The 12,120-nt window shown below is 36.9% G+C and overlaps 1 protein-coding gene across 1 annotated transcript in view; it reads left to right on the top strand.

The window, feature by feature from the left end:
- Positions 1–12,120, top strand: part of SEMA3E (semaphorin 3E) — a 129,358-nt gene that overhangs the window by 71,877 nt on the left and 45,361 nt on the right. The window contains exons 3-4 of the mRNA XM_018562369.1: positions 6,353–6,412; positions 7,161–7,280. Of these exons, the coding sequence (XP_018417871.1) occupies positions 6,353–6,412; positions 7,161–7,280 (180 nt within the window). The remainder of the gene's footprint in view (positions 1–6,352; positions 6,413–7,160; positions 7,281–12,120) is intronic.

Here is a 12,120-nt window from a genome sequence, read left to right as displayed (position 1 = left end):
TAAAGTTCAGTGAAAAAAAAAGGTTTAAAAAAATTTGTTACAAAAAAAAATGTAAAAATGTAAAATCACATATCAAAGCAATAAAAAAAATTAAAGTCCCCCACCCCCACATGCACACACAAATATGTGTCAAACCCGCCTATGTGCGAAAACGCCGATTACATCCATTGCGCCGCACATGTTACATATCGCTGCTAACGTCGGAATGAGAGCAATAATTCTAGGGTCATCAATCACTGATAACACTAAACTAATGAGCGTTAAAAGCTTTAAAAGCATCGGCTATGGTAAATTTTGAGTATGGTAGTTTTTTGCGATTTAACGGGTGCACGCAATTTTAAAGCTTGACATGTTTGGTGTCTATTTACCTGACGTGACCCCGTCTTTTATATTTTACCAAACAATTGGGTAATAATAAATGTTTTATAACATAGGGAGAACAGGTTTTTGTTCAAAAATGTCGGTAGTGGTGATTAAATACCACCAAAAGAAAGCTCTATCTGTCACCAAAAAATGTTTTAAAATTAATTTCAGTACAGCGTTGCATGACGGAATAAATGTCAATCAAAGTATTGCAGCGCTGAACACTGAAAAATGGCCTGGCCAGGAAGGGGGTATAAACACCCCGGTCAGCAAGTGGTTAATAAACTTTTTTACTGTTATTTTTTTTTGCGCCCAGGAGGCCAAAATATAAGCAGATAGGATTCCCGGAAACTGATTGGTACAAGCTGTGTGATCTTTCTTCCTGATTCATAACTCTTCCCCATACATTACATGATGCAAGAGCACGTGCCTTACAGCATAAATGTTATTTCCACAAGGGAGTCTACTAAGCCAGCCATGACTGTATATGTGTGGTTGTAGAGTAGATTGAGAAATAAATGACAGATTTACTATTTGTGGAAAATAAGCCTGAACTTGTCAACCATAGTTACATCAGGGAAAGCACGAGTTTGCCTTACTTTAGATTCCTTTTGAGATAATCACCTCTCCAACTGGGTGCCGTGCTTGAGATTAAAGTTGATGATATAAGAAAAATATTTGATTTCAACTTAATCTTAGAGGATCCAGGAACTTTAACCCAGAAATGAATCAGATTAAATCTTTTTAAAAATCACATTTTTGACAGAGAACAAATATTAGATGAATCCAAAGTCTTTTATACCCCTGCAAACTTTTTTATTTAGAATAATTTCAGGGTGCATAGTTTCATTATGGCAATTACAATGGTTTATATTTGAGTTTGTTTAACATCAACATACAGCTAAATTATTATCCCAGTGCAACAGATCCAACACAGATCATTATTAATAATAATCCACGTGTTTTGGGCTTTGTGTCCAAAGCCAGTTTTTTTAGTGTTATGTTTTCAGCTAATCAATCAGTTGCCAGGATAAAGTCTGATTTCACTGCCAATGTCCATAAAATGTTTTTTTTTTCTGGCTTCTTTTTTACTCCATGTTGACAGAAACAGAGAATAATTACCTGTCAATGGCATAATTACTAACAGGGCTATACACTAAAGGGTTAAGAGTTTGGAGAAGGCAGGAGAAGTGAACAATCTAGGACAGCATAGCAGAACTGGAAAGTGAGCTGAATTGGAGAATGTTTCCAAATCAGCTATTTTGACCTTGATTTTTCACTTCTCCTGCCTTCTCCAAACTCTTTACACTTTAGGGAAAAGACCTGTAAGTGTAAGATTACACATGTATTATTTATATTTCATGCTACATACATCTAAGGATTGGTCTTCCAATTCCATAGTAATACAGATAATGCAATTTTTCATTGGTTAAATTAATAAGGGCTTGTTCACACCAATTGTGGTGCGTTCCAGAGTGGTAGCTACTTGAACGCACCGCAATCACTCACAAACTTCCCCCTGCGGGAGGGGGCGTGGCTGTAGTGTCATTGACTTCAATGCGTGCTTTATTTTTTGTGTTTGCATTGGAACAGAACGCAGGCAATATGTTGCCACACGTCCGATCACACTGCGGGCGGTGGGGCGTGGCTGCGGTGCCATTGACTTCAATGCACTGCCACTCCGCCCTCCGGACCCAGAATGCAGGGGGAAGTTTTGTGAGCGATTGCGGTGCGCTCCAGCAGCTACCGCTCTGGAGCGCACCGCAATTGGTGTGGACAAGCCCTAAATATAGTTGTATCTCGGTTTCCATTTTAGCATTAAAAAAATTGTGCAGCAGACTATTTTCATATTTGCCTTTAGTTCACCGTTCCATATGTCAGAATAATGTCTTCACTGAAGACATTAGTATATTATTCGCTAATAAACAATGTAAACCTAAGCCTGCTTGTTTGAAGGAGTCATTCACTTTGCTGCAGGTTTATAAAAATAATGCTATGGAAAATATATTGGTGACCATAGCATCCAGATTCTGTTATAGCTTGAATCTGTCTTTCTCTCAGAATACAAATGTCTGAAAGACATTGTAGAGAAATAAAGAAGGAGAAGGCAGGAGAGTTCTTTTAGTGTACTCATGTGGTGAGAAAAAAAATTGTAGACTTAGGAAAAATTATGGTAAAAATTACCCTGGTGAGGTTGCAGGAGACCATGGGGTGATGTACTCAACTTGTATTTTTGGAGAATGCATCTGTCTCCATGCAGATCTTTTGAAAGAAGTTGCTGTTTGGTGTCCCAAATACAGTTAAGCTTTGCAGATCTTCTAGGTGGTGAGGCAATAGTAGTGAGATGAAGAAAATAACATGTTAATGGCAGAGTCAGCATATTTAGCGAAAAGACCAATCATGAGGGGACTTTGATTTTATAACATGGTTAATTTTATTAAACACCAAATGACGCATTTTGTCTAGTTTAGTAAGTAGAAAGAATATAAAAGAAAGTAACTATGAAATTAGTCCACATGTGAAACATAAAAATGGTGACATTATTCAACATACAACAACATACAAGTACCACAGAAAATATGTTATAATTGCAAATAAACATATAGCAGTGCTTGTATTGTTTTGTACTATTATTTGTTGTTATAAACAAAATACCTTTTTAAGAGAAGTAGAGTAAAGGACAGGCAGGGAGATAGTTTACTATGGACAGACTGACTTGTAGAGCACTCAACAGTGATTTAAGTGTGTAAGCAAGGCCACTACATGGAGGCATGCTTTCCATCATGCCCTCTTTTTTCTGGTATGGTGTGTTCCAAACTGGAGGAGGCACATGTGCAGTGGAGCTGCACCTTTTGGCTGACAGTCATGATCTTTTTGAAATATCAACCACAAAAAGAACTGATAGGAGAAGTTGAAATATCAACCTTATATGGGAAGCCAAGGCAATTGGCTCAACAATTTCTCATTGATAAAGGATGGATTGTGGGAGAGTGTGGACATTAAACTGAAACTTGTTGTAGTTGCAAATAATAAGTAGTGAACGTTTACAAAAAAGTCCAGGGGATAAGCACTCTCCGAAGGACTGGAGGGGGTTGGGGGATGCAAAGTGTGCTGCTTCTCAAATGTGCGGACCGGGTGTCTGACGTTTGTGCTGAAGATAACAGAAAGGGGAGGGGTAGAGAAGTGCCTTATTTTTATAGGATATCTCTACTTATAGTGATTTGATTGTTTTTGTTCTGTTGCATATTAGGGAACACATTAGGCATCAAGAATGTTAACAGCTATCGTTACCCATTAGGGGCTGCTGTTATGGTTCCAGTTGTTTCTTGGTGGGTTCTTTAATTATTCTTTTCAGTCTCCTGGGTATAAGATAGTTTTTTTAATTGGTTTAGCTCTTCTGAAGGTATAGGTTGGTTTCACTGGCAGGTTTGTTCGATCACCACAGGATGTGCCAGTGGGTACTTAGTATCTTTTAATTTCTTGTGTTTTATCTTTTACCTGGTTATAATGGTTATGTTATATTTCGGGAAATGGCTTTTTCTTCTTGATCTGAAACTAGACTGTCTAGACTGTTTCACCTATAGCTAGTCAGTCTAGATATGCCCAAAATAGGTAGGGCAGTGTCTATCCCATACACTCTGGGGCTACCAGTTGCCCTTTCCCCTTCGATATATTAAAATTAATTTGCTCATTAATTCTTTAGTTCTTGACAACTAGTCCCATTAACGAATACGCTTCCTACACATTGCCATTAATATCATGATAGTGATCTATCTTTCATTGATTTTCGTGTTTTATATACAGTATATATATATTTGTTATATTCATTTTTATATTCTAAATTCTAACCAATATAATGCATTTATAGTTTTAAACAAGTTTTATTTTCTTAAGCCTTGTTGTATATAGGTTATCTATTTGGTAACCAATGTATGGCTACTGCCAGAGTTAACTTTAAAAAGGAAAAAATAGCCAGACCAATGCTCAATCTTATGAACTTATGGTTGTGCTTCGTTTGAAGCCCGTTATGCTGCCCGTGTTTCATGTCCATTTTCAGTTTTTTCAGTCAATGGCCATAAGGCCACCTAGATTACCAACAAGTTAATAGGAGGCTTAGATTCCTCTGAGCAAAGAATGACAGACGGTGAATGTTTTGACAGTCTAATGATGGCTCAATCAGAGCCACGGTCGTGTGGGCGTATATGGAAATAGAAAATAGAAAATATGAAAATAGAAGTTATTAAGCCAACCAACCAACACACACCACGTCATGGAGAGATGTGCTCTGATTGGTTAATTTCCAATCTTAAACCCAAGTTTCGAGAATCAAGGTTCTGATAAAGGGGGCATGCCCCTGAAACACGTTAACCATTGAGACACAGCGGTAAGGCAAGTCAGGAGGGACTGATAAAAGCAGCGTCTCTGATCAAAAGGGAATCCCTTCTTAAAGGTTCCTTTGTGACAGCAGTTCATGCATCTTACTGCGCTTTGTTCAACTTACACTTGTGAGTACATTTTAACCACTCACAAGTGTTTATTTTTCAATAAATGATCCTTCACATGGAGGTGGCACTCTGTGTTTGTTTCTTTTGCATGTGTTGATTAGAATCCCTAAATCTCTTAGATAAGGATTAAGATTCTGCAGGTGGAGGTCTGCAGCTTTTGGTGCTGAGACTCTTTTTTATGTTGCTGAACCTTCTTAAAAAATGTTCTAAATGCAATGGATACATTTTCAGCTGGAGTTGTAAATCAAGGAAATCACTGCTATGTGGGCCTGTGTGGCTTATAAAGGTGGAGGAGTCTTTTTTTTAAATATTCAATGACTTTTGGAGCAGTTTACTATTGGCTATTTCAATTTGCAATAGCCAATAGTAAACTAGCATTGTACCCGCCCTCTGCTGCAGTTCCCCATCAGGTCCATCGGCAAAGGGCGGGAACAATGCTAGTTTACTATTGGCTATTGCAGTGTCGCATAATAAGAGATCAAATGAGATAATTAGATAATATAAATGTTACAGCAACATTGTTTTTAATCCACATTCTTCTAATTGACTTAGATCATACACGACTGTACATTTGTTTTATATACATGTTTATATACATGTTAATTACCCAATCTGGCTCCACTTACTACTAGGAAATCAATGAGCCTTTTTTATCACAAGATATTGTTTCAATAATGGAATGCCTGTTCGGAGTCCATGTGTACGATAAACGAGTCTTGAGCTGTTATCTACAGTTTATAGAAGTTAATGCAATTATTATCAGATACCACTCTAAATATATATTATTTTAACCCATGTACTTTGAAGAAAGAATTATCAATCTTTTTTTCCCTGAGCAATTTTATAATTTTCCTGCTGTAGATGCAGCTACTTTGTAATAGCTGCAAAAGTTATTAGAATATGTTTATTAAGATTAAGAAAACTGGTCATTCCTGCATTTCTAATCCTCCCCTGTGTGGAGGCCACGGGGATTAAGTCTTATGATACATGACTCTGGCACAATGCCTTTACCAGTCAAGGTGTGGTTTGTGTTAACTTAATCTGGCTTGCCTGGAAGCTATGTAAAATAATATGCAACATAAACAACATTAATCTGTCTTTTAGCATTTAAACAGCCAGATTGTTTTCTAATTCTAATGTCAAACACTTTCAACTGCCTAATAAAGTGGAATAAAACATAAACATACTGACCACTATAATAAAAGGGATTTGTTGTAAAAATATCTTATTATAAAATAGTGACACTTATTGTTTTTATACATAATATTCATACAACATCTCCATAAGCATGTAACGGAATCCCTCTCCGAAATTAAATATATTATTACAATATACTATACTGACCCACAGGTATTTTTTTAGTTATTGTTATTAATTGCAATTTGGTTTCTTTAACTCACTTGGCTTTTAATAAAGAACATGCATTAAAACATTATTACTGACTAATGTACTTTAGTTCCTTTTTACTTGTGATTTGCCTTTAGATACACTGGCCCACTACAGACCAACAAGTTGAAGACTGCTACAGAAAAGGAAGGGAACAGGTAATTATACAGACCCAAACTGTTTACTTCTAAGCAGCTTGTTTGTTTTTTGTTTTTTAAAACACCAGCATATGGACAATAGATCTGAATCGGAGTTATAACATTCCATTTACATTATAGCAGAACTCTGGGCACCAACATTTTCATTGAAATATATTCTTCAATGGCAACAAAGGTTATAACCTTTCTTTTTACCATATGCCTTTAAAAACCAAGATGGAGAGCCTTGAGAGAGGGAAGCTAAAATAATATAGCCAAGATATTATCTTGAATCTAAGTAGCACTGCCAAAAAACTGTGCAGAGAGCAGAGCTGTGCGAGGGACCAAGCAGGTTCACCCACTACAGGCTGCCCCAAAAAAATCTAGAAGGGGAAGATACAAGACCGATCACCCTGCATGCAGAGAGAGGGCAACACTAATTTTTCTTATAATTATTGTAATTATAATTGTATCATTATTGTTTAGTCCAGACTTCTGTTTTAACAAATGGAAAAAAGGTTAATTTAAAACCACTGCCCATCATACTTGCACTGCTTCACCAGCATGAAGCCAGATGGTACAGAGAGGATCTAGTCAATTCTAAAAAGTCCCTGTGCATAACATATACATTAAATGTATCTGATCATTTAATGACAACATTAAAAAATCCATAGGAAAGAGAGAGGGTGTACATGCATGTGTGACTGCAACATCCATTTAAATAATACAGATATACATACAAAATAACTGCATTCTCCTTTCTTTACAGACAGAATGTGCAAATTTTGTCCGTATTCTTCAGCACTATAATCGAACCCATCTTTTGGCTTGTGGCACTGGATCATTTGATCCAGTTTGTATTTTTATAAGAGTTGGACTGAGGTCACAGGTATGTTCTTGTCATGCCTCAGGCATTTACTTTTTAATCTTTGCATACCTATATGATGATTGTGTTTTTCTAGTGATGTATACATATAGATATGTGAACTTGTAAAATATGTGAACTGAAATATTTTTCTTTACTATCAGTGTCCACATAAATCTCAGAAATAATTTGTTTTACACCTGCTTTTAGTTACACTAGTGAAATACATCAAATTCACTGCAGTGAATTCTAAAAAAAATTGTGCGGTCTATTCACTAAGCTGCCGAGGGCAGCCGAGTGAATGACCGATCTGAAGTGAAGTGAGCCAGCCGGCTGGCTCCGCCCAGCTGTCAGAAGCAGGCTGTCGGCCGGCCAATGGCCGGCTGCTCGGCCAGCTTCGGCTTTCAGCACGGCTCAGCCGATACATATGCGTTCGGCTTGACTGAGCCGCTCGCCCATGATCGGGAGCTGTACGGGCTATTGTAAAAGCCCGTACAGCACCCCTTCGGTTCTACTGAACCGAAGGGGTCCTGGGGCCGAAGCTAGCCGAAGGATCGGCCGAAGCTACGGCCAGATCCTTCGGCAGCTTCGTGAATAGACCCCTGTATGTACATGCTTTGTTGATACTGTTTTTAAACAACAAAGTGGACCTCTCATTTAATGTTTGGTATGCTTTAATCAAATTGTTTGCATTAGGAAGGGAGGGAAGGAGTTTGAAAGTTATCAGTAACCTACCTAACTAATAGCTCTAAAATGTTAGTTCAGGAGTGCACCAGACCCAGGTCATGTAGCCACACCTGCACACATATGTTGTCAAAGCATTCAAGGTTAATAAATATTCTTTTGATGTCAGCAACCACAATGCACTAAAGCTTCAGGTCACATGAGCTCAAATACTGGCTTGATATCATGTGATAGGAAGCCATGGCTACCTGCTTTCTGACAACAATAATTTAACACTTATTGAAACGCCTAACGCCTAAAGCTGCAATGCATTATATAGGGGGTTATCCACTATGGAGCCAAAGGATACAGCCGTAGCTTCAGCTGATCCTTCGGCTCTCTTCGGCTGCTGAAGCCCTTTGGTTCTTTCGAACTGAAGGGCTGCTGTACAGGCTACTCACAATAGCCCACACAGCAGATGAAGGCAGCCGAGCTGAAGGCATATGATTTGGCTCGACTGAGCTGAAGCGACAGCCGAAGCGTGGAGAAAGGTCAGCCAAAGTCGAAATCCGCCGTACAAGCCAGAAGTGAATACCTGAACAGCATTCGCCTCACTTTACTTCGGCTGGGTTATTCACTGCCTTTGGCAGCTTTGTGAATAACCCCCTTAATAATTTTTAGTAGCCATTTCAAGCTTCCATAGCTATGATATCTGAATGCAGTCATGTCCCACTCTAGTTGATTGACATTATACCACCTAACTGCAGTATGTTTTAATTGCTAGGCATATTATCTGCAATGATAGGAAAGGTCAGGGAACATGTACTAGGTCATGGCTGTTTCTTGTGCAACTCATTCAATGCATTGAAGTGCTGCACCTGCAGGTAATAACTTTTTATCACATTTAAACTTCTCACAAAACAAAATGATAAAAACGAACATTTATTCACATAGAGATTTTTGTTTTTAACTATAAAATCTCCATGGGCAATAATAGGTGTTCCCAATGCTTGCAAAGTGCTTGCTACCAACCCCTAGTAGAGTTCTAATCACCGTGTTGTGATTAAGGGAGCTAAATCAGGAGAAGCATCTTCATGGCCACCTTTAAGTTATAAAAGTCACTTTTAGACAAGATTTATTGTTTATGAGCGATAGATAAATGATCAGTAATGAGTTTCTGCTGTTCAAATGAGCATGCAAAACCATGCAGGATGTAGACCATTTATATTTCAATTATCAAGAGGTTTATGGGGAGATTCAATAAGCCTAAAGGTAAAATAGAAAACTTCCTTTAATATTACTACAACTTTACCCCTGAGTATGCACTTATAGGAAATATGGGTAATTCTCAATATGAGTTGCGTTATTGCACATGCCTTAATGCAAGACATTATTGTGCATTAAAGTGGACTGTGTTAAAGCAGCCCATTCATTCTGAATAGGGTGGCAGTGTAGAACATCCATTACCACAACACGTAAGAGTTAGTGGGCCCTTAGACATGGTAAGTATGTCAAAGTGTGAAACTTCATAAACAGTTTTCAATCAATGGGTAAATTCTTTATAACAAAATAATAACACAGTGTACAAGATTATTGGAAATTGGAATTGGAAAACTGCACATCCAGCTAATTTGTCCACATTTACAGTTACAAGTAAGCAAAAAGTTGTTCTTGAAATGCTGAGAGAAACAGAAAAATTGCATTTGGCGTGGATATGCTTAAAGAGATTTTCTTTACAAGGCTTTTTATTGTACAGTAGCTTAAATCAAACCTGAACCAAGTACGTTGTTTTTGACAAGTCATAAATCAATTTACTGGCAAAAAGTGAAGAATGTGTGGCGCCATATGTAAATCATCAGCTATTCTTGACTGTCAGTTCTATATCACATCTGCTATGAGATTAAAAGCAAAGCAAAGCATTGTCATTGTTATTACAGTTCATAGGTGTACAGTAAAAGGTAACTCATTTATCATTATAGCTCCAAAAAAATATCAGCCCAATAGACCAGGCATGTGGGTTGGTACAGGCCCTACTATACTTGTATAAACGCATGTTTTTTAGCATCAGACAGATGTCTTGAGAGAGCGAAGCTAAAATAACATAGCCCTTTTAGTGTTTCAACCAGATGCTGAAAGGCACTGAGCAGTTCTATATCAATGGTGTACCAAAAATGGCATATGATTTGGAATGTTTGTGTAGAATTTACCCCTTCATTCACCATTATATTTAAAATGTTAATATTATGGCTTACAGCTCATGAAAACCCCAAGAACCCCAAATCCACAACCTCAAAAAAGTAGATTATTACATGAATTCAATAAAACAAGGATTGTACATAGAACAATATCGGACCTCTGAAAAGTACAAGCATGCATATGTACTCAGTACTTGGTTTGGGCCCCTTTTGCAGCAGTTACTGCCATTACTTTTGCACGATATTCTAATTATTCGAGTTTCACCTGTACATTGAATCTATTGTCTTTCATGTCTCTATAGCCATCACATTGTTCATGTAATTACTGTACAATTTCTACCTAGTATTGTAGCTCCACAGTGACTAATTCTAAGAAATATTTACAGTAATTGAGCCATGAGATCAAGTGAGATTTCAATAGTTAATTTCTCAAGATGTAAACTTAATTGTCCATGTAAATTGGGTAATTGACCTAAATTGATTAACTCATTTAAGCATTACTCCAGACAACATGTTAGAATACTTTGTTCATCTTCTGTGTCCCTGATTTTAAGGATGAATGAAGAAGTTACTATTGGAATATGTCAGTGTGCCACTAACCACTTTTTTCTGCACCAATTTAATTTAAATAGGATAGGTAACAAATAGTTAACTTTCATGATGTGTATGTCACCTTCAGGATCACTGCTGTTTCTTTATTATGTACATTTTCATTGATAGTACAGCTCTCACTGCGACTCTATGCAACTCTCATACACAGAAGCTGTCCTGTCCCCTTTCTGTCTTTCCTCTCCCCTTTCTTATTCACAGAACACCTTGTATTATGTGAATAATGCATAGAAAGAAGTTAACTATTCATTACGCAGCACATTTTATTCAAAAAAATTGCCTGTTGTTCTGCTTCAATCAGAAACTTACTGGTTACTGTTCGGTGGCAAGTCCAAAAAGAGTACAGTTACTGCACTTATTATTTGTATAACCCTCATATCACAATTACATTGCATTGAGCATACACGCTTGCATGCCAAATGTGCCAGACTAGTGTCTATTAGGAATGGGACATACTGTTTTTTTTTTTTAATAGTACAAATAGCACACTATATAAAATTTTTACTAATCTACCCTTGCCATTATGCCAAAAAAATTACATCAGAATATAAGTTTGACTGTAAACGTGCAGCTTTTGTTTGCAGATTTAAAAATGTGTTTTACATGTAATCTTGGTGACACCAAAAGTGTACTATAGCTGTTTGCATAAATACCTCATACATATCAAAGTTGATTTTAGAAAACCACACAAGCCATATTTTCTCATTTAAATTCTGAAATAACATTTTTTGCTGCCACAGTTTGAAAAAGTAACAGCAGGGCGTTTCTTGAAAATATTTCAAGAATTACATCATTAAAACATTTTCTTGCTGCTTTGGGACATACTAACAGCTGCCTTGCCAGGAAAACAGGAATGCTTGATATTATTTTAATTGGAACCAAAGCCCTTAGTCAGCTTTAGACTTAAGATGTGTTTGCTTGCTTACATACCTAATGTGTTTATAGCATGTATTAAATAAAAAAATGTTAAACAGTTTTTAGAAAACCCATTCAGTGTGGAAGCATAAATGGTATGATGTAAACCTGGTTGGCCTAAAGCACAATGGTAATGAATGCACATGCAAAGCATTTTAGACTATGATATATATATAATGGGTTTAATTGCATTAATAGTCCTAATAACATGTCAAATGTCAGTTTAAATATTATTCTAGACCTTAGAACTAGTCACACTAGACGTTATATGGAGAAAAAAAAATAAGTTATTGCTATGACATGGCACATTTTGTGTGCTGCTACAGGTGCCGCCATGTATTTGGTCTTGTAATAAAATTAAGTCTACTAAATTGTTTCACCTGTCATTTATATCTTTAATTAGCTTTGGGCAGTCAGAAAAAGAGGTTTGCTTCTTGGACAATATATACAGACATAAATATATATATATATATATATATAGA

Source organism: Nanorana parkeri, unplaced genomic scaffold (genome assembly GCF_000935625.1).
Source record: "Nanorana parkeri isolate BGI_ZX_2015 unplaced genomic scaffold, ASM93562v1 scaffold574, whole genome shotgun sequence".
In the NCBI taxonomy this organism is placed as follows: Eukaryota; Metazoa; Chordata; class Amphibia; order Anura; family Dicroglossidae; genus Nanorana; species Nanorana parkeri.
This window is presented reverse-complemented; position numbering and strand designations above follow the sequence as displayed.